We start from the raw sequence: 23,579 nt of genomic DNA, 5'->3' as shown, positions 1-23,579 counted from the left end.
TATACATGTGAGCCTCTGTGATTAGATCTATGCGTGCAAATTTATCACTTTCTATGATGGAGATAATCATGCCAAAATTGTTAATTAGCTATATAATGTAAATTTGAAATAAAAAGTAAACTTTTGTCTGAGGAGAATCTTTCCCAACCAAGAATCCTCCAATTTAGCCTTCCCAACTTAGTAATATCACATGGTCTAGCACTGTATTAGTCTCATTGGCTAGGCATTTTGTTGGAACTGTAAATCCAATATACCCCAAGTGGTTGAAGAAGCTCATCCTAAGAAAGCCCTACCATCCCCATGTTCAGCATAATTTGTTATCTACTGTTTTAGCCCCAGAAGATTGCTTGGCTGATGATGTGTACTATTTCTGGTCTGTTTTGTTTTCTTTCTTTCCAGGGAGCGGCTGCAGATGATGGCAGACTGAAGCGTGGTGATCAGATTTTAGCTGTTAATGGACAGTCTCTGGAAGGCGTGACTCATGAGCAAGCCGTAGCTATTCTGAAGCACCAAAAAGGGACGGTTACATTAACAGTGTTGCCATGAGCTTTGCTGCAAATGCAGTTTGGGCTGGATGCAATTATTTCTGACCATTGCTAGAGCTGCTATAAAATGATCTACAATCCTTGTCAGATGACAACTCAACTCCAGCTAAAATTAGCACATATTATTAATAATGTTGCTATGCAGCTACAGCCATTGTAGTGGTTCATTTTGTCTTGCCATTGTAGCTATTTGTGAAAATCCTACATCTCATCCATCCTGGGTTTTCTTGAATGTGCTTTTGATTCCCTCCTTTGTCCATAATTATTATCTCTTAGTAGGAAGTATAATCAGGAAACTAAAATTAGCATATACACAAGAAAGAATGTAGCTGCTTGTTGGTTCCCATCTGATGAACAGATAGAAATACTGATTGACTTTTCATCTTACCCATGGTTTGATTTTGTTAATTCTCTTTTTAGCTGTGCCAGAAAACATTAAAACATAATTCAATTACAGCTTTTTCAAATAATGAAATATCAAATTCTCCTATGGGAAATTAATTGCATATGAAGTTCTAATGACGAAGTGCCAACCCTCCTGTCTAATCTCTCTGGATAAATAATATGTATGCTAATGATAACTATAACAAGTACATTTTCAGCTTCTCCTTACTCATTTTCTGCTTTTGGAAAATCCTGTAATAGATTGGCAAGAACCTTCAGAAGTTTCTATCTCTAGAGAGCTAGTTAAATGGCGGAAGCCATTTGTACCATGTAAAGCTTAACTCCACTGAAATGAAAGAAAGCCTTAATTTAGAAGAGGGCTACTCATTATTTATAATGATCACACTGTAACGAAAGGTAAACATGGCCTACAAAATTCATGATCAAATTCTCACATTCGTGTCTCATCAGTAAATAAAATGGTGATTTTTTATTTTAATCCTGCAGCTTCTGTAAAATATGTGTACTGTATGATATAATTAGAATGCAATAACATCACCTTGTTTCAGATAAAGGATATCTCTTAACTCTGCAAAGGTGAATAAGCAGTGGTCAAAAAAGAAGTGGCATGTCTTGTTAAGAATGATGTCTTTGTTTTCATGTCCTATCTTTGGATCTAGCGAATCACAAAGTGCATTAAGCTATTGGAATATAGCAATAGCTGTGCATATTCCATGAACAGTGCCTGAAAGCAGATTAAAATTATTTTAAAGGATTTCTACTCAATGTCCAAATAATGATATTTATAAGAAATGCAAGTAAAAATGACCCATGAAGAAAACTCACTAATTCTTTTTAAGACTTGAGGCGTTCAATTTTGTCAATTTATGCTTAAGTTTACACTATACATTCATGCTAAACTTGAAGATACGGATGATGTTAACTTGTTTAAGGATTGTTATCCAAATCTAATGATTGGCCAAAAATGTATCATTTAAATGGATATAATCATTCTTTTAAATTTTATCTAAGCAGTTGACCTTCTTTTCAACGTGTTACGGATAGAAGGGGATGTTGGGTTTATATGCTGAAATAATGTGCATGTTTTCTAGCTCAGATGGGAAATCACCTCACTGCTTTTTATAATTTGCACTTTTTACATGTTTCATATAGTGCTGCCAAAAAACAATAAACCAAAAAACCCCCAAACCAACCGCATTGCAACCTGCAGATAAATTGGTGATGATGTGGGGAAGTAAGTGCTATATGTAAACATTCAAAAGCACAATCTGGTTGGAAGTTTTCCATCTGTCAAGTCCTTCGAAGATAAGTGGGAGTTATCTAGGGGTGTATAGAAACCCTGACTTGCACAGGAACACTGCCCAGTTGATTGTGCCTCGATCATTTAAGAAAAATCTGATGTCTTTCTGGGAGTTTATGGGTTTGAGGTTTTGATAATGCTGCTAATTTCTAAGAGGGGCGGTGATACATACTGTATGTTTGTGTATAAAATAAAATGTTTTATGAATTCTAAAAATTCTTAATAAAATTCACTTGCATAAATAATGGTGGCATGATGGGAAGGAATTAACACTGCACTTATACACATAAACATAACTATGGTATTACAGTTTATTTTGGTGTTTGCCGGTAAATAAACTTTAACATGACTATGGGGGAAGGCTTAAAAATACAAGCTTGGCACAACTTTTGTATCACGCAGACTTAAACAAAAAAGCATGGGAAACTTGCTGACTATACCCAATTACTACTGCAAAGACTAAGCCATTTAGTGATATCATCAAGACACATTTTAGAAGAGAACAACTTACATCCTGGATAATGATGTATCTATCACATTTGAGCCTAAAGTATAATAAAGGACTAAAATAAAGTCTTAAAAATTACACCCATCTGAAAAAATGGGGGAAATAAGTCAATATTGCTAGTGATTAAACGTTTTTGGAAGATGATTGTGAATTTTACTTATTATTAGGAACAGTAGGTAGTGGTAATGAAGAGTAAGATAACGGGACCAGGCAATATTTTCCTATGGTCTAGCCTAAAGAAGAGAAGGGAGGGAGATTCCACCTGCCTTTATGTTAGGAACATAATGTTTGAAATCAACTTATAGAGTTTTATTTGCGGGGGGGGGGAGAGATTTATTTATCATGCCCAAGATGGCATCAGTGCAGCAGACTACGTAGCACCTCTCTTTCTTGCTTATTTATTTTCTTTTAGAGGAAAACATCTAATATGGGTAAGAATAAGAGATATAGGTCTAGCCCTGAATCAGTTTTTCCCCCCTAAATTCGAAATGGCTCTAGACAGCACAGATGGACCCTGTGCCTGCTGTATTATTGGCTAATATGTTTGTCAAGTCTGGGCTACAGAGGGTTTTTTTTTTTTTTTTAGCTAGTGTTATTCATGGGCTGGGCTGAAACAAACCCATTGTTGTTTCTCTTTAGATATGTTCACTTATGTGGTTGTTTGGGTTATCTTTTTACTAAAGCTTCTCATTCAAAAAAATTTAGAAAACCTGTTCCTTCATTTTGTGCTTCCTCTTAGTATGTGGACAGTTAAATGACATATTACATATAAGTCTATCACTGCTGTGAGCTGCTGTGCAAAAGGCAGATGATAAATCTATCAAAATAAACAAATGCAAAATACAATTAAGTGTGTGTGGGAGTCATTTCTAAAACCAAGCCAAGGAAGGAGCAGAGAATAAAGATTGTAACTGATGCTGTAGCGGCATTTCAAATGCTGAGAGGCCAAGTGTCTATTTCTTGAACGTATACAAAGAAAAATGTGTTGAAGTTAATATAGTAGAAGGGCACAGGCTTTTCCCCCCCTATATGCTTAATTCGAGTGATAAGCCCATTGGTTCAATTAATTTAATAAACCAAAGTTTATTCTCTGCCCAACTATGAATCATACAAGATCCCATTGCACTAATTCAAGTAATCAGCAATTCAGATTTCTGTCTTTCACGTAGACAGACAATCAGCACATACAACCCTCTCAGATCTCTGTTAAGCTATGGGTAATAGCAAGCTGCTATCTCAGTTTTCCTTCAGTATCTATAAAGATGGACAGATGTATTAGTGTTATGTTTGGAACGTTTGTTTAAATTGGATTAATTGGGAGAATAGGAAATGAGCATCTAAAATCATTTTAGTAGAAATCATCCACAGCCTAAAAGTTTAAACTTTTTGATCCTGGCAGAAACCAGGGTCCAGGGCCTAGAAATCCTGCCTGCTACCCTGGCTCTACTTTGGCAAAAGGTGAGCAATAGAAAGGCCAACAATCATAATTGTTGAGGTCTTACGATAAAATCAACGGAGAAAAGTTGTTTCCAAGTTTCAGATTCTACATTGCCCTTAATCTTTTTTTTTTTAATTAAAAGATGCTTTAAAAGCATTTTTAATTCAGCTATTTGTTTGAATTCTGGAAAAAAACATAATGCATATACTCAGGATAGAGTGTATTTTAAATCATACAATCATTTAAATTATGCTATTGCAGCATTAAACAGGAATAATAAAACCATTGTGCCAAATTTCATTTCAACTGGAATGCAGCTAAATTCCATGCTGTTAATCAAATCATGTTTGCTACCACAGAAGTGCAATATAGAAAGACACTTGAAGTAGTATCATTATGCAATCCTCACTGACATGACTGATTACTTAATGCTATATTTATATGCAAAACCTTTATTTTTACCATGTTAATTCAGTACTATTATTTTTTCATTCTATGTATTTTTTTTTCCCATATTGATGTTAAAACAGCCTCTTTCGAACTAATGGGATTTGCTGACATCTCTGGCCAATCAAGTGCTATTTAAATCTCATGAAATGAAGACAAATTTTCTATACTACCTTTAGTATCATGGAAATGTTGAAGGTTTGTGATCAGGTACATTTGCTCTTTATAACCTGAGGTATTAGTTGGAAATGAAGTCTTCTGCACATAGATAACATACAGAATCCTCAGATAGAGAATCTTGTTATTTATTTCCCAGAATGTCTGTGGCTGATGCAAAATAAATACATCAGAGAACTCAGTGCACCTATGACCTCTGTTATCAAAAATGCTGGTCTCTTAGAGCTAATTTGAATAATATCAGAAGAGGTCAAAAGTAAGACAGCTTTGTCAAATCCTCATCACAAGACACAAAGAAAGAAGCAAGAATTGCACACATTTCTGTAGAGTGTTTTTAATATCAGGATTAGGGGTTAAGGTACAAAATCATGGAAACCACATTAGGATGTTCAGCTCTTCTTTCTTAGTTGATTATGAGGGGATAGACTTTGAACTACATGACTCTCTTCTTGCTGGACTTTGGGCATCTTGGACTACAAACTCTTGTCTTAACTCTTGGTTGTGTATGTCCAACAGTGGGTTATTTTCCCAACTTCCCCACATTCTCTCATACCTTTTGTCTCTGATTCCTTTTAAGCTACTTTTTGGCTTCAGTGTAGTTTACTGGACATTTCAGTGCAGAAGAGACTCAGACGTTTTGGATTATTTTCCCATCGCCCCCAGGGCTTTTTTAAGGTCAGCAATTTGACTTCTTTCTAGTTCATTTGCATTTTTCCTCAAGGAACTTTGACACATTTTTCATCAAGAAAAGGAGGCAGCTTGGCAGCTTGTATATTTTTGAGCTGAAACACCCTTTTGACAGATTTTGGAACAATGGGATTAATTAATGACCATGTCAAGGGACATTTTTAAATGTAAAAACTCCCACTAAGCTTGGACTTAGCTTCCTTGCAGCTGTTAAAAATACCACCAAAATCCTAATTTTTGTGCAACACTGCTGATGCTCTGCTGTTAGCCTACAAGCTTACTGTTTTCATTTTGCGCTGTAGAGCTGCCTTTCAAATGATATTGATCAAGTTTCAGCGGACTCATATTTTCTAGGAATTTCTGTTGGGAAGGCAAGCAGATGGTGACTTGCTTACAATGTTGGAGGCGTGTGCCCATGTTGGCCTGTTATAGGGGAGGAGATCTGGCCTATACTTAATAATTCTAGGGAAGAGTGGATGAAGATTGTAGGTAACAGGGTGATTACATAAAAGCATAAAGTCATGACTTGCACATTTCCTGTGATCAAGATTTTTTGTGGGGGAGGGGTTTTTAAGGAGAGTGTGGCAGGTGACTGGAGCAGGGTCAGGCCTAGTTAGTATTTGGATGAGAGACAACTAGGAAATTGGGCTGTAGTTAAACAGTTGAAGTTGGGAAAAAATCACCTGGAACAGAAAATGGAGTTGTTGCCAAAGGTATTCTATAAAAACCCAATTCCTGAGTAGATAAGGGGTGAGGGGGCTAAGCAAGCAGGAAATGGGACTAGTGGGACGCACATGCTCCAACATTGCTTCTAACAACCAGGCCGGTGAGGGTCATCTCGCCTTCCACTCAACTGTTCTGATGGTGGGGCAACATTGTGCCTTTCACTTAGTCCCTACCACTTTTGGACTGGCATTGCCAGGCACCTTCAGTGAGGTTTATGCCACTGCTTCTTCAGCATCTGCAACTGGCCGTGAACCCCCAAAGGTTGAGAGGCGAGGTAGGGGGCCTTACTCTGAGCCTGTTATTGCTTGTTGGCCAGGAGGATGCCAAATTATTGTCCTCTGCTTAGAATTTTAAAAAATTGAACTGGTTTTACTGAATTGGCTAGGTAACATTCTTGAATGTTATCATGAAAACTTGGTGGACATGCCCATAAGTTGCCAGAAGTTGAGCTCAAGGCTAAATTTACTGCTTAAAAAAAAAAAATTAAAGCTGTTTTAGCCTTTACTCTGCGTGTGTGTGTGTGTGTGTGTGTGTTTCTGGGTCTAAAAAGACAGGACTCTGAAATTTAGCAGTGCAGTCAGAGGGGAGATCGTGTGCCAAACATGGCCATAGGGTGCAGGCTGCCTGATGTATTGACTGAGTGTTATCAAGTCAGTGTTGACTCTTAGCAACCAAATAGATAGATTTTCTCCAGAAGCAAGTTGCCTTAAAAAGAATAAATAATCTGAGATGTGAAAGTGTTCCCAGAACTGAAAGGGAATAAGATGGGGGGTATTTGGTGCCCACTAAAAGGGGGGTGGTTTAGTGCCATTTTCTATTTTTTTTTTATGTCCCTCTGTTGCTGTAAGGACAGAGACTGTAATGGGAACAAAGAATGAATAAGAAAGACGACCAGAAGGCCACAAATGTTACTTTCATTTTGTTGCATCAAACATCAAAGGTTGCAAAGGCAGAGATTCGTTCCTGTTTGATGACATTTTCAGAGGCTATCCTAGGAATTGTCGTGTTGTCAGAATATAGCCTTGATACTCTCCACATTAACTTCCCACCTCTGAAACCTCTCAGCAGAGCTTCATGATTACCTCTGATGTGTTATTCTAAAGCCATTTCTATTCTGTGAAATTGAGTCGTAGCCTCATCTTTAGCCACGACAATCTTACCTGTCTTAGCCTTCCTGCCAGATCAGCAGGAAATCTGTCCATAACTCTTGTGTTATGAGCCATTCATGCTTTCTAGGATCTATCATATTTATTCTTTTTCGGGAGCTTATCAAAATGAATATCGGCTTTGAAATATATATTTCTTAATAAGCAAATAAAAACACAAATGACACCATGGTGTCAATCCTGCCAGGGAACCCAACAACTGCTGAAAGTTTGTAGGTTCTTTGTGAATATATATGGTTTTTTTAAAATTTATTTGTGACAGTCATGTGCTACTCTGGAAAGGATATTTCATGTGGCTTGCAGTTGCATGCCTAAAACAAAAATAACATCAGAAAATACAAATATAAAAACAGATGATTTAGAACACTCTTGCACATCCCTATTCCCTTTCAAGTGATTTTATACAGAGTTGTACAAAATGAACTGACAGAAAAAAGTGATGAGTTTAAAAATTGAGGAACAAATAGCTGGAGTGAGAACTGTGAAAGAAGGTTTAAATAATTAAACCTATAATATTATAGTACAGGTAGTCCTCATTTAGTGACCACAATTGGGACTGGCAACTTGGTTGTTAAGCAAAGCAGTTGCTAAGTGAAACCACAATGGTGCTTATGTTCTTATTTCAGCTTTCCTTTGCTTTACAGGCCTGTGAAGGTTGTAAATGCAAGGACTGGTCTCAAAGTTACTTTTTCATCACTGTTGTAACTTCGAACAATCGCTAAATGAGGAAGTCACTAAACAAGGACTACCTGTACTCATTCAGGAGGTTATGCAACAACTTAGCATAACTAATCATCAATTTTTTTGAAGATATATGCTCTCTTTCAGCTTCTGTATTGTCATTTTATCAATATAATGTAAAGATTTATTGTTACATACCTTCTGTAATATATGTAGGTTTGCTCTGTTAATTTTTTCTGTATGGTTTTTGTGTGTATTGTGTTTTTTTCTTTTTCTTTTTTACATACATTGGCATTTTATAGAACTATTTTCCATTTTTATATTTATATAATATAGTAATAATATTTTAAATTTTAGATTAAAAAATTGAACTTACTTTTAACAATAGCAGTGCGCAGTAGGTTTTCGGAAACTGAATAATGAGGTTTTGTTTTCCATACCATTTAACCAAATGTGGAACCTGAAGAAGAGAATGCTTGCTAGCAAAAAAAAAAAAATACTAACACCCATTTAAAATTATTCTATCAGAAAAACACTTGTTTCTGTTATCAAACAATATAATTGCTTTTGCATTTTCTAATGGTTCTTCACAGGTTTCCAGCACAGCTGTCCATGGGTGGGGAGGGTTAAAAAAATCAAGATGGGTCTATGGTCACCCATTCAAAACTGCACCTCTTTTTTATGTGTATCACAGCCACCATCTTGATCCTTTTGACCCCCTGGATACCCCTGGTTTCTAGCATAATGAATGCAAAATACAGAAAATGCATAATGATGCCTGTGTTTTTGTGTATTTTTTTTAATATGCTCATTCTACTAAAATGTCAATAGGTGGAGCAGTTGACAATATTTTACATTGCACTCATGTTAAGAATAGACATTTTAAAAGAAAAGCCTATTGAATATTATTATAGACAATCTTTTTTCTTTTTCTTTTCTTTTTTTTAACGTCCTTTCTAGGGGAATATTTGCTTGGCAAGGTTACAAGCCACCCAAAGTTATTTGCTTAAGATGGGTGGCCAGATAAATGTCCTAAATAAATAAAATACAAAGAATGCACCTATATGTCAAAATGAATTAGAATATTGCATTACTTCTCTGACTCTGGAAGAATGTGAAGCTGGTTTTTAAATCCATTTCAATACTAAGTAATAGCAAGGACAAGAAAGTATGTGCAATTTAGATTCCCTTTCATTATTTATCTCCAAATTCTTTAATCAAATATTAAGGTGTTCCTAAATGGCGATACCAAGCTGTTAAATAGGAATAAATGGAAAGTAGAAGAACAACTCATTGTTAAAGATGACAATATGTCTCTGGATGAAACAAGGTGGGACAGTAATGGTGGTCCATGCAAAACTGCAAGCTCTATGGGCATCCATGGTGATAGTAGGTAATGACACAGGCACCATGATGCCATCACTCAGATAGCATGTTTCACACACTTACCTCCAATGCCATCACAGTTCGTTACAGATATCACTAAAAGTCCCCTAGGATTTCAGAAGAGGAGGGAAAGGGATAGACTCTTTCCTGAAGGAACTGCAAGTAGGATACATGGGACTAAAAGAAAAGATGGATTTTAGCACAATGTCTTGGACCAAAAGAGATCCATTCACACTTGGGAACCATTTTTATAAGTGTTTTTGACTGTAAGAAATATTTCTGATCAGATCCAAATTGTTCAGCATTCCTCTATTCACCTCACGGTATTCTGTATTATTCTGAACAATATTTTTTAAATTATTTTAAATTATTTTTAAATTATTTGAATTTTAAATTATTTGTTTGTTTGATTGTTCAATGAATGCTGACCGTTAATCTGGAGGTCCTCTCAGAGCTGATCCAAGAGACTCCTCTCCATTCCTTGTGCAAGAGTTTAGTGGATTAGCCATTCAATTTCACTTTAACATTTGAGGGCTGAAGGCCATTTCAGAGATGGCCACCCAGACTGAATGACACTTACCTTGGTCCTTAAACATCTTGCCACTACAGCTGCCTCATTCTGATGGTTAGTTGTGCCTATGTGTGTCATGTGTGTGTATGTACATGTGTGTGCATAGAACCACACATATAACCACAACATGTCTTTCTACCCCTGAAGTTCATTTTGCAAAGATGGGAGACAGTGCCAGCTGGCTGTAACTCAAGCGTCAATCTTCTCTCTAGTTATACATGAACTTTGGAATACACTCTACTGAAAGAAGGTAAGCATAGATTTTCCTGTTGCCAGTTTAACACCTTAACTACTACACAACATTGGCTCCTTTTCTGCCATCTTTCATATTAAATTCATTTTTTCTTTTACTGTATAGGTTTAGATGATGAGGACAGCAGCAGAGGCAAAAAAAATTATAAAAAATCGTAGTAAGCATTGATTTCTACAAATGGGAGAAACCAAAATAAATGATCACATTTTATTAGTGATTCTGAAATAGGGCTCAGGACATTTTTTTAATACTTACTTCTCTATATCACTGTGCTTAGTTACTTACATGTAGTTACAAATAGCTAGTAAACATCATCCTGGGATATGTGAATGTCATTTTTATCTTTCCCACTGGACTCTTCAGATTTTGAAAATGATTACTTTTCATGTTTCTAAGATCACCATGGATTACCATATGACCTTGGTGTGCCCCATATATATTCAAGTACAGATTAGAAATAAGAATTGTTCATATTTTCAGGATAAGATGAGGCTAACTCCAATATCCAATAACTTATTTGACATATATGTGAAGGCAAGAATATAATGCTCAGGAAAAAATATTCTTCATAACTAGTTATAAGTTATGAACTTGAGCAGCAAGACTAGGAAAATAAATATTTCCTGGATTCTACAGAGAGCTGATCTGAGCCAGTATAAGTTAGACTGCGTTGGTTGGGCCATGCTCTGATTTAGTAAAAGGCACTTTCCATAGCTATGAGATTTTGCACCACATGATTATCCAATCTTTTATGGTTTGCAAATATATGCAACTTACTTTCAGTGAACAACTGTACTGTAGATTGTCCCCAACCTCCAAAGCAGCTTCTCAGTAGCATGTGGACTTCAGAGAGGAAGAATTAGAGTAATGGCTTTCTTGTCCTTTACCTCTAGCGTGAGTGGATCTCTTTTGGTCCAAGACATTGTGCTAAGCTCATGGAAGAGCTCTGTCTGTGGTAGCCTGTTTGTTGAAGGCCCATTCCCATATGCAAGTTACCACCCTGTATCAGTTTCCAAAGCTTGATGAGTGTGCATGTGTGATCCAGCTTTCATCTTCTTATTCGCTGGAATATTGATCAATCTATATCACTTATAATGTGCAAAAAGAGTGAGTCGAATTATGAACAAAAGCTGTTAAAACCAAAGACTGCTCACCGTTCTGTTAGAATGAAGCGTGATAAAAATTGCTGCTGAATACTGCAGCTGCTGAAGACGTGTAGAAAGTTGTTCAAGGTCTCCTGTCATTTCGCTGTTGTATCTTGAGAGGAAAGAATGCTGCCTTCTGTTTTAAAATACACTGGGAAGAGTGGGGCCAGTTTCTGTTGTTTATTTTTAAGTCAGAGGGCCTCTCCGTTCTTTTCCCCTTGGAGGTTTTGAGTCAAAGAGACCGCACATTAAGCCATGGATTGGACTTTTGCATTCTTCACATATCTTAGAGCATATATCATGACAGCTTGCGGGAGGAGTCTGCCTTAACAATATTGTCTGCTTTTAAGAAGGTTGCCTGTGCTTTTGCTATACTTCTTTCAGGTACATGAAAGAGGCAGGTTTTTCTGAAAAATTGCCTGTTTCAGAATGATTCTTTTAACCATCAGGCTGCTTCTAATGACATCCTTGGTACTCAGGTACAGCTATCAAAGTAAAAAATGAATATGTTTTGCATCACATATGAAATGTGCAACTACAAAGTACCGCTTTTTTCTTAAAAACCCTGACAACCTAATAGTTACCTGTAAATAGTTGGAAAAGAGAAAAAAAAGTTGCCATCAATATGATCTTATAATTGATCTCATAATGAGTACTCACATTTGTAAATGTCCTTTCCTAAAAACATCTTTTATATATATATATACACACATAAAAAAAGTGTCCTTTCCTAAAAACATCTTTTATTTATTTATTTATATATATATATATATATATATATATATATATTCTTTAACATACAAAGCAAGAATATGAAGGGTAGAAAGCAGACTATCCTCGTGGAGAATCCCAAACCACCATGACTCTCTCTCACTGAAGGACGAGATGAAGATGTTCTCCAAAGTTGTGGGGAATGATCCCCAAAACAGTCTCATAGCTGATGCTGAAGGTTGCTGCTGAAAGAGAGAATTGGTGACAAAGTTTTTCTCCCCTACCTTTTCAAGCTGATCTTAGCTCCTGAACATTAGTCACTCCTGCTTGTGAAACATTAAATGGACTGAACGCATACAACTTTTAAAGTCAAAGCAAGATTTTTAAAAAATATATAATTTTCATTTTTATTAATTAAAGAAAAAGCAACAGTAAAAACAGAACAAATGAAGAAATAAAGGGGGAAGAAATAGAATACATACATATAATGACACACATAGCGGTTTAATCTGTAACTCTTCTGTGTTGTTCTTTACCTTTATAAAAAAAAAATGAATATGATTATTGCTGTGGCTTAACCTTTACATTGAAGTGATGGTTGAAGTGAGGATTCAAAAGGTGAAATTTAATATACTGATTAAAAAAACAAATTTAAATAAAAATTTAAAAAACAGAAAATGTGTCCATAAGAAAAAACATTCAAGCAGACCCCCCTCTTTTGTTCTTGTTTTTTTTCTTCCTATCTTTTCTTTTTATACTATGCTGTAAACTTCTGCAATTATTACTCATTTCTGTTTAAATTGTTTTAATTATTTTTAAACAGTTTTCCTTTTTCTTCAAAAAAACATATTGGCCTGTGTGATATGTTGTATATAAGGGAGCCATTCCTGCTTGAATTTGGTTAGGGTTTTATTATAAATATATATAGTTAATTTTTCCATTGCCACATGTTCTCCAATTTCGGTCTTTTATCTTGTGTTGTCAGCAAGGTTTTCCAACTTTTCCAATATTGTTGCAGATTGATTCTTTTCACTGTCAGTATATATCTTAATAGGTTATGATGCTTTTCATTTGTCATCATGCCTGAGATCATGCCTCACAAAAATATTTGTGATTTCAATTCAGATTTTATTTTCACAATTTTCTGGATGTTTTGATGTATATCTTTTGAGCCTTTTTACATGTCCACCACATTGGGTAAAATGTGAAGAAAGAGGGTTTTTTTTAATCAATAAATGATTGACTCATGTAGGAACCAGTGTAGTGGTAATAGTTAAAATGTTAGATCTGTATCCAGTCTAAAGTCCTGTTTAATTATGGAGTTAACTTGCTTATTTGGAGCCAGTAACTCTCAGTCCATCCTCCTTCGTAGAATGTGCTATGGCGATACAGCTAGGTGAGATATAAATGGATGCAATAAATAAAAAATACTGTATTGTTATAAAAAAATGGTAAAAACACATTTTTCTAAAGAATGGTAGAGAAACAGAAGAACTTCTAGTTCAGTTATCATTACTTGTTTTTCATAGGTAGTAATGGCCACTCAGGCTGTTGTTCTTAACAGTGTGGATTAAGCATGTTCCAGAACCTTCCCTTGAACTATTCACCAGCTGGCGACATACATCAGGAAGAACAGGGAGAGTGACTTTATGGTGAAAAGTATGTGTTTATCAGTAGGAAGCTGGTGGATGAAATAAAGCTGTGGAAAAATAATACAAACTGCAGCTTCATATAACCCTTAGTCAAAACCGCAACATATTTTGCCCAGTTCTTCCATTCTAATGGCAGCAGCTGTTCAAATGGATAAATTTGTTGTATATTTAACATCCTTGGAATAGCTGTTTCAAGGTCAAGATGAGTCACTACACTCTTTGTTTTTGGCCAACACTCAATCTTTTTGTCAGTGTGTGTAGGCTGTGATTCTTCTTCTTCCCAGCTAATGACTGTCACCATTTCTTAAAGTCCAACTGATGTTTTTGTATCTACTCTTAATATGTCTACATTTGGATCCATTCAATTAACAGAAGTATAAAATCTTATTCAGTGCAGGAAATCTGGGATCAGGAATCTCCTCCTGCTTCCTCCTACTTCTCTCCCTCCCACTAACACCTCCAGCTTTGGCTTATTCCAAAGATGAGAAACTCCAGGTTTAGAAATGCTGAAAAAGAAGAGTGGAGTGGATTCAGTGGAAGCAGGTTTGAAGAAGTTGGATCCTTGGTCTCCTCAGTACACTAAGAAGCCTTCAAACTGATGCAAAGTCTACATCAGTCCCAGAGTTGGTATATGCTTACATTTCCCCCTGGTCCCAATGGAAGAGAATTTGGTCTGCAGAAAACTCTGCTGCTCTCTTCCTTCACTTCCGTCCCACATGCTGCAGCTCATTTCATGGAGCCTCACAGTAATCCATTCTTTAAGGTGGCTCTGTTACTTATTTCTATAGCAGCATAGCATGGTGGAGAAATATGTTTTATAAGGGTACACTTTCACTCATGGCTTCTGGTTTTTAGAGTAAATTTAGAGGAACTGACAGCTTCCTTAGCCTAACATTTTCAGAAATGCATGCATTGTGATCTGAGATTTCTAAAACCAGGACAAGTACAGGTATTTTTTATAAATTGCTCATTTGTTATTACAACATAAGACATTTAACATTTTTGCATTAAATGTTGGGGTTATCTTCAGTGAATTCAGAGAAATTGTAGTTAGGGCTTTCCTGCCAGAGGGCTTTAATGATAGAGTTATGTTACTGTTCACAATCAAGTTATTTGCTTATGTGAATAAAGGGAATAGGCAGTATATTTTGAATTGCCACTGAATTTTACTAACAGGAAATGTGTAATTCCTCTTTACAATGTCAGTGTGAAATTGCTTGGATCCTGACCTAGTTTCCCTGAATGAAATGAAGTTCCTACTCTTCTTTGCCTTCTGTGGTACCCTGGACTTTGTAAAAATATGAGGTTCAAAGGCTGGAGAACATAACATTGCAAAACATAAATTTTTGATATGGACCCTAATATACTCCATGTATGCAACTGTGCATTTTTCAGTCAGAGTCATTAACTTCTCCTTTCCACCTTTTTGTTTATTTATAGCACAAACCCAAACATCTGGGAAGAAGGCTGCTCAGGGAATGAAAGAGATGCAGCTTCTCTATTTCAATATCATTCTAGTAAGTAGGATCCCATATGCATTTAATTGATCTGTTGTCATTCATGCACACACATATATTATACACAATTATATACATATACACACACATAAATATATCTTACACACACTCAATGCATATCTGTGGAAATGTGTGCATGGAGATGTATACATTATATGTGTATGCATGTATGTCTATATAAATACATATGTACGTGTGTGTATGTATGTTTATGTACATATACACACACACACACACCCCTGTATGGCTATACAATCATTAGCATTATTTTGTTATTTTAAGTGCATAATATTTAGTAACACTGGTTGTATAATGTACTTAACAATTTACAGTTTTGTTTAACTGGTAAATCTGTAACTTGTGAATCCAGTGCAATTCTCTCTTTTCTAATCAGTAAACCATATTAACTTGGAGCGAGGTTTTGTTTGGCTCCCTTTGGCTGTGGAGAACCAGCATCCATGACTTTGGACTAGATCAGCTTGATCAGTCACAGATTGCACCTGCCCTGCCGTAGGTATTCAGACACGGGCACAAATAACGGAATGGGAGATGGAAAGACCTACAGAGGTGAATATGTGTAGCTCAGGGTTGAACTGTGGCGTCCTTGGGGTTCTCTGAGCTTGGTTCTTTTCTTGCAAATGTTTCATTACCCGGCTAGGTAACATCTTCAGTGCTAACCCTTACCAGCACTGGCAAGGCAGGCCACACCACATAAATAGAGAGCAAACCCCATCCCATTTTAGCACTGAAGATGTTACCTAGCTGGGTAATGAAACGTTTGCAAGAAAAGAACCAAGCTCAGAGAACCCCAAGGGCTCCACATGGAAAGACCTTCTGGGGTGAAATGAAACTAGTTTCCTTCCTGGAGCACAGTAATGAAATCAAGGTTTAGTTCAAGGTTTTGAAAAAAGTGTAAAATCCTGTGCTCCTGAGTCCAGTACTTTGGCAATCTGGAGCAAATCTGATTATTGAATCCACCAGACTCTCAAACTGGCACTGGAATACGTCTATATTCTGTGGAGGCAAATCCAATGAAGGAAAAAGGGAGGAAATATATGAAAGGGGGGGGGGGAAGACAGGTGAGAACAGCCCTCCCCCCAAATCTTTGATTTACCTATGGCATTATAATTGTGTTAGAAGTTTAGTTTAGTGGTGGAATGACTAAGGCTATAGTTTTATTTTTAACAAGGGCAGCTCAATAAGAGCCTTAACATTTTAAAGCAACTCTACACTGCTGTGGTCACAATTTTTTTCCCCTTTTACTTCAGATGCAGAGCATAGAAGTTTCTTTTGTCAGCTGGGCTAGTTTCTCAGATTGATTTAGCTTCCTTCAGCCTTCATTGCCGGGCTTTGCATTGATTACCTTTCAACATCCGTGACTACTTTTATCAATCCTGGCATTTTTAAAACTTTTTATAAACTTTCCTCTCGATGCAATTATAGAAGGCTCATAAAAAATTTAAAAGAGCAACTCTGCCAGCATACTTGTAGGACTAATTTAAATGGCAACTTACCACCAAGTTCATAGATGCCGTGTGGTGACTCCCTACTGAAGAAGATTCTTAATTGTATTATATAGCATAGAAAGGTCAAAGGAGGGACGTTTTCAATATTTCAAATACAATTGCTTTTCAAATATGATTTAAGCTGGAGATGTTCTTTGTCAGCATGTGACCCACAGTCACCCTGCTAAAATATGAAAGGTCTTGTTTATTATGCTTTCATCTCCAATCTTTCTCTAAGAGCCCAAAGTGACTTACAGGAAAATCTCCATTTTATATTCAAAATGGCAGCCCTTTTGTGAAGTAAAGTTACCCTTGTACGTGCTCAGTAAATTGTGTGTTTTTATGCCATTTGAAACCTCTTCAGAGTACTATTCCTCTAAATTAGAGGCAGATCAATACCATTTAGCATCCACCCAGAATTATCCTGTGATTTGAGCAACTTTGCATGTTATATCCGTGGTCTCTAAATGTTTTCTATGTGACTACTTAAAGCTAAAAGGATATTTTACAGTATGCTCTCTTTTTCTTTTCAATAAAGTTGGATTCTCATACATTGTGAGGTTGAGCTCTCTCTCAAAGGAGAAAAGGTTGATTCCGCTAATTGCACACCCCAACACTCCATATGAGGGGGTGCTACAGTGTGCTTTTAATTTTGATATTTTTTTTCATTTTATTTGCTAGTAAAGCACATAGGACAGCCAGTTTGTTCTAGTGATGAAAATGCTGGATTAGGAGCAGGGAAACCTAAGTTCTAGTCCTACCTTAGGCATAGAAGCCATGGATGACTGTAGACCAGTCACTTTCTCTCAACCCTAGGAAGAAGGCAATAGCCACCCACTTACAAAAATGCTGCCTAGAAAATTGCATGGACTTTTCTGTGGTCATCAGGAATCAAGACTGAGTTGAAGCAAAATAAAAAGGCATATTTGTTATGAAGTGGTAACTACCAAGCCATTAACCAAGGCAGGAGGCAGAATTAGGAGTGTAACTCCTGGGAGAGAAGCTTTGAGACATCTATACTTTTATCCTTCAGGCTCAGCCCTGTTGCTCCATTAACTATCAATCCTTGTCATGTTCAAATTCAGAGAACTGCAGGCTGATCAAAATCAATCCCTGGAATCATACCTTGATCCTAAGTAGATCTCACTGTTATAATGTTAACAAACCACAGTTCCCAAGTCTGAATAAAATGTGGCTCCATTTATAAAATTCAAATGAGTAAGAAATAAGGGGGATCGTGAGGCTATGTCTTGCAGAAGGAAACTCATGCAGAGAGTAGCTGTACAACCTCAGGAAAAGATATAGCTGCTTTAAAGAGCTACAAAGTGCTTTTTTACAAAGTACAAAGAAACACATGTGCTTCTCATGCTTTACGTTATTTTTTCCAAATTATTTCCATACTCTTTAGGTTTCCCTTTTAAAAGGAACCCTGATGCTTCTTGCAACATTGCAGCCATGAGATCTTATACGTTCCCAGAAGAGCATGTAATTTCTTTCTTTGATCAGTAGCATCCACACTGCATCCAACCGTGCTTATACAACACACCAGATTTTCAAAAATTATTTGGCAGGCGGCAAATAAGTGGTTGTTTTTCAGTTCAATTTATTTGCCTGAAAACAATAGATTACAGTAAACTTATCCCAAAAAATTAAGCAAAAGTGATATGACATACATGCATAGCAAACTAAGTCGTTTCAAATGTTACATTTGCAGGCCAAAGCTGAGACAGAGTCACTAAGAGTATACATACTGCATATTATAATTCATCACTCTGAACTTTAACTGATCCACCGGGGGGGGGGGGTTGAGAGTGAGAAGCTGCCTGCACAGTTTTAAGGCTATGGAATGTATGTTTGAAAGTTATTGGGTGAACAATGGAAATTCAAGGAAAGTCTGTCTTGTGTACATTGCAGTGACTTCTGCAAGTTCTAGCTACCCCATAGGTGGGATACTCAGTAAATAGAACAAGGTGGCAGTTAAATTATTACATCATATTTCATTTCCCCAGATTTGGGATTTCCAAGAGTTTTGCCTGATGAAACCAAGAAACAGATGTTTGCCCAAAAGGCACCTTTCATACAAAGCCATGAGAAAGACTCCACAAAACTCAATTATGAAAATACCTCAAACAATAAGAATCCTCACAAGGAAGTTTAAATTATTTTGCTCTTTGTGCTTAGCTTACCAAAAAAAGAAAAATCAGCACTTGTATCAAACCTGTCCTGAAACTTCCAGAGAAAAATATACTTCATCTTGATTGGTTAAGTCAAATTCAAATCACATGACATAAAAGTGCTATGCATATAATAATTCCAAAGGGACAGAAAACAAAATCCTTGTGCTTTCTGAATATAAAAGAAATAATGTGTGCATTTGGACTGGAAACATTCACATATTTTTCTAAATCAAAAATAGGCAGGCTATTGCTATTCCTACGTTTTTATTACAAGGCAAGCTGAGTTAGCTTTAAAGGAGCCCATGCATTTCTTTTAATGCCAAAACTAGAGCTTGTACACGTGTTCATTCCTATTTCTTCCCATTTTTTTTTTTGGATATCGATCCCCTAATTTGAGAAGAAGCATTTATTCGCACTTTGGTTAAATAATTTGGAATCATTGGAATTTGGAATGACCTAGAGTTTAGCTGCAGATTCCAATTTACCTTCTTTCAGGCCCTGTCTGATATACTTAGCTTTGAATACTTATATTATAGCCATATACCTCAAGTCAGTTGGATTAGTATGTAAAATATATCTTAATCTATATTTACTGCGTGCTGAGAAAGCACTGATCACTGGTACCTACCAAAATCAATACTAATAAATAGCACAACTTACAAATTAACTGAATCTTGCTTTGAAACAGCTGGTTAAAAATAGCATGCATTATCTATTTTTCTAAGTATTGTAGCTAAATTGGAAACACCATATGCTATAAGAGCGAAGTCCTAGACACTCATTTTAAAAGCAGGGTCACTATTCTCAGCTGATTCAATGAGCTGATTTTTCTGGGGCTGGAAGAACTCGCTACAAGGGTCTACATTTTAATTCCATTCCTTCTTGTCTGCCTTCCTGGTTATGCCTAGTTTTACAAGTTGATAATGTAAAATTTGATCTATCCTTTGCCACCCTTACCAGAAATCATTAGCTATTAGCGTGGGCAGAAAAGCATAGCACAATAGCATAGCATGCCTAAAATTAGATGATATCAGGAATACAGAAGACAAGGAAGGACAAGATCTCACCACTAGATCCAGAGTTCTATTTTCGCAACAGGTTTCTTGTGAGACTCAGCTCCACTTTCTACATATGCACGAAATGGGGAAACAGTGTAGAAGCTGGGGGCAAGAGAGTGTAGGGCAAGTCTTCATTGTATCTAAGTTTTTTTTTTTTTTCTCCTAAAGAATAGTATCTCCCTACATCTAGGTGGCTCTCAGTGCAACTTATACTAATAAAGAACCTCTGGACAGCATTGGGATCAGGCCCAAACTATTTTCTTAAGTGGTCCCTTCTCCCTGATATGATGCTTTGTTCTGGAGTAGTGAGAACAAGATCTGGCACTTAACTGATTCCCTTACAGAACAATGAATTGGTTTCTGGAATTAAATAAACCTGTAGCATTAAGCTTTGAAGCAAATAAGAGAATCAAGAGGGGTGACCTTGCAGAGAGAATATAACTAACTTATCTGCTTTGCTAGATCATGGTACCCTGATAATTCATATAAACTGATCTAGGATCAGGATACCCAAATATACTAAATTTGTCAAAATAGGCCAGTCTTACCAATATCTTCATTGAATAGCTTTGGTGTGTTCATAACATTTTTGGAAGCACTTTACCCTTATAAATGGGTATGTATCCATCCATTTCAGTAGGCAACTGAATATGTATGTCTAGAGTCAACAAATAACTTCTTAATGCTTTTCAAAGGTACTGCACTAAGAAATAAAAAATAGGCTCAATTCTCCCCCTTAAGAAGATAATAATTTGAAAAAAAGAACAGTTATTAATAAAAAGGCAATGTAATAATCTAATCCTCATTTGTTCCAGTGGGCATAGGTCAGGACTATAAAAGCAGCTTAGGAGAGTGATTCATTTATGAGGAATGTATGCAAATAATTGGCATACTTCCTTTTTTTCCATAAGTAGATAAATCAGTGGTTATCAGCTAGATCATTGGCATATAAAGTGGTTACAGAGTTGGCTAATATAATAAGTCTTTTGTTATGAATTTCTCATTCAAGCAGATACAGTTTTTCATTTCCTTTTATGTATTCAGAATTTGAGTATGATGTATGCAGGTCTGTAGGAGCTCTGCAATTTCCACGTGGGCAGATTTCAAAGCCATGGACAAAGCAGAATTGCCAGCCTACATGATGAAGAAGAAGGAAAAAGGAGATTATTATGCCAGCACCCCTAATCTCTTTACTTTTCCCAGATAGACACACCCAAATTTAAAGATGTATATTTATGAGGTGAATTATGTGAATAAAGAATAATGTACTTGCTTCTGCTGTATAGAAGGCAAGCCCATTAGGACTTCTATGTGAGGACAGGCTATCTATCTATCTATCTATCTATCTATCTATCTATCTATCTATCTATCTATCATCCATCCATCCATCCATCCATCCATCCACCCACCTACCTACCTACCTACCTACCTACCTACCATCTATATCTATTCTGGATTTTTGGTAGCAATTATGAATCTGCATTTTAAATTAGAAATTTGAAGCATGCAAATTATTTCTTTTGATTTTACAGAACCCAACCTGTTTACAAAATGAATCCTCTGCTCATAGAGAGGAGCACTCATTAATGAAACAGTCCCTTTATCTCAAGACCATGACTAGAATAAACATGGGCTATTTGTGGAAAAGGATGCTGAAGGTTTCCAGCTGCACCAGTGCTTATGAAATTACAGGCACATTATAAATCATGGTCTTGCCTTAGACCTATTTTGCATATTGTGCTTCAAAACTAGGCACTTTCACAATGAGTCAAAACTTGATAAGACTCATCTGTACCTAATTATAGCATTTTCTTCAGCTTCCATCAAGATAAAGTAAACAAAAGTTTTTCCAATGTAAATTAAACTATGAAAGAAAGATAAACTGCAGTGTATTTAGTCTAGCTGAGTTATTTTCCTGACTGGAACTGGTCTCACACCCGGCAAACTGAGGATCAGTTTTATGAAAGTTATTTAGTAAGTTCTGGTTTGTATGTTTTTAAGAATCTAGAGTGACATTCCACAAATGGCTAGGTAATTTTTACTGTGAGTAGAACAAAGTTACTCAATATAATGTACAAGAACATGGAAGCCATTATAGTCCAATAGTAAAACGTTAGATAAATACCTTGATTTAGTTCTATGTTAAATTATGGGAATGTATTATCAATCATTTCTTCATATTTGCTGAATGTTCTATACCCATCACTTTTATTTTATGTCCATTAAACACTTAACTAATTTAAATATTATCTTAAATAATAACCAATACACTGTCATTGTAAAGGTTCTTACATTTGGTCCAAATTGCAGGGAAAATGAGCAAGGGTATTACTTTACCTTGTAAGTAGGGATCCACCCATGAAGAATTTCACCTTGAAATCTGTACTTTCAAACAAAGCATGTATCCACATACTCAATCTTGTTGTATCATGAACTTTTAATTGACAGATACTATTCAAATAGTTTTCTAGCATGCTTGTTTTACTCTATCATGGTGCCATTACATCATGTGATTTAAATTACTGTGCACATATAATTATGGTGTTTATGGGTATTATATCTACACAAACCTCATACTAATCTGTGACTGAGTAAAATAATTACTTGTAAGAACTATACCCTTTATGCAATTTTGTGTTGCATGTGGTCCCTTTTAAGAGATCCACAGTCAAATCAAGAGCAAATCTATCTGAACAACATACATTTCTATAAGAATGTCTGCATTCTGGAGGAAAAAAAATCATCCACATTATTGGTTCCGAAACTTTTAAACTCAAACTTGTTGGGGTTAATATCTGGCAAGCTTATTTTCAGTGTAGCTAAACCCGCAGGATCTTGTTTATTTGTGTTTAGTTTTACAACTGACATAAAAAGAAGATAGCAAACAGCTTTAAAAAGTGCACAGTATAATATTGTTAAAATATATCATACCTGTCCTCTCTAAAAATAGCAAATCTTAACTAATTGCCAACAATTAGAATACCTGTTAAAGCTCCGATAATCTTAAACCAAAAAGGTCTCCACACCAAATCTTTTTAAATAACCACATTTTTATTAAATCAAAAGCAGAGAAATGTTGAATTGCCTAGCAAATTTCATTCAGCCGGGCACCCCTTCAAATGTCATTATAGAAATAGCCCTAGTCCAAATAATTTTGTAAGTAAAAACTCATACAGAGCACCTAGCCAAAAATATATGGGAAAAGGTGTCTATTTTTCTCACCTTGTCCACTAATGTAGGATCACAGCCTGAATGAGATAAAAGAAGTTTCACCATCTCCAAATTACCATGCTGAGAAGCCACCATTAATGGTGATAGACCATCGTCATCCTGAAGGTTTATATCAGCATTGCATGACAGCAATGCTTTCACCATATCTTCTCTATCATGGCTCACTCCCAAAATTAAGGCAGTCTGTCCACCCTAGAAAACACCATTAATGATAGTTGCATACTCAATGTTTATATATCATTCTCATTCACTTATACTCATCACTAAAATACCAATATCTACAAGCAATCTTT

The 23,579-nt window shown here is 36.1% G+C and overlaps 2 protein-coding genes across 11 annotated transcripts in view; one reads left to right on the top strand and one right to left on the bottom strand.

Annotated features, from left to right (window-relative positions):
* Positions 1-3,593, top strand: part of PATJ (PATJ crumbs cell polarity complex component) — a 154,657-nt gene extending 151,064 nt beyond the window's left edge. For both annotated transcript variants that reach the window (XM_088154302.1, XM_088154301.1), the window contains exon 45: positions 400-3,593. In XM_088154302.1, coding sequence (XP_088010428.1) covers positions 400-546 — 147 coding nt within the window. In that variant the 3' untranslated portion in view covers positions 547-3,593. The remainder of the gene's footprint in view (positions 1-399) is intronic.
* A 14,818-nt stretch (positions 3,594-18,411) lies between these two features.
* The window catches only part of KANK4 (KN motif and ankyrin repeat domains 4), a 59,531-nt gene continuing 54,363 nt past the window's right edge, over positions 18,412-23,579 (bottom strand). For all 9 annotated transcript variants that reach the window (XM_088153622.1, XM_088153626.1, XM_088153624.1 and 6 more), the window contains exons 9-10: positions 23,278-23,478; positions 18,412-21,189 (exon numbers count right to left, since the gene is read on the bottom strand). In XM_088153622.1, coding sequence (XP_088009748.1) covers positions 21,088-21,189; positions 23,278-23,478 — 303 coding nt within the window. In that variant the 3' untranslated portion in view covers positions 18,412-21,087. The remainder of the gene's footprint in view (positions 21,190-23,277; positions 23,479-23,579) is intronic.

This window comes from Python bivittatus, unplaced genomic scaffold (assembly GCF_059951505.1).
Source record: "Python bivittatus isolate LINGU-HERP-01145 unplaced genomic scaffold, Pbiv_v1 ctg000700_np1212, whole genome shotgun sequence".
NCBI lineage: Eukaryota > Metazoa > Chordata > Lepidosauria > Squamata > Pythonidae > Python > Python bivittatus.
Note: the sequence above shows the minus strand (reverse complement) of the source record. Positions and strands in the feature narration are given on the sequence as shown.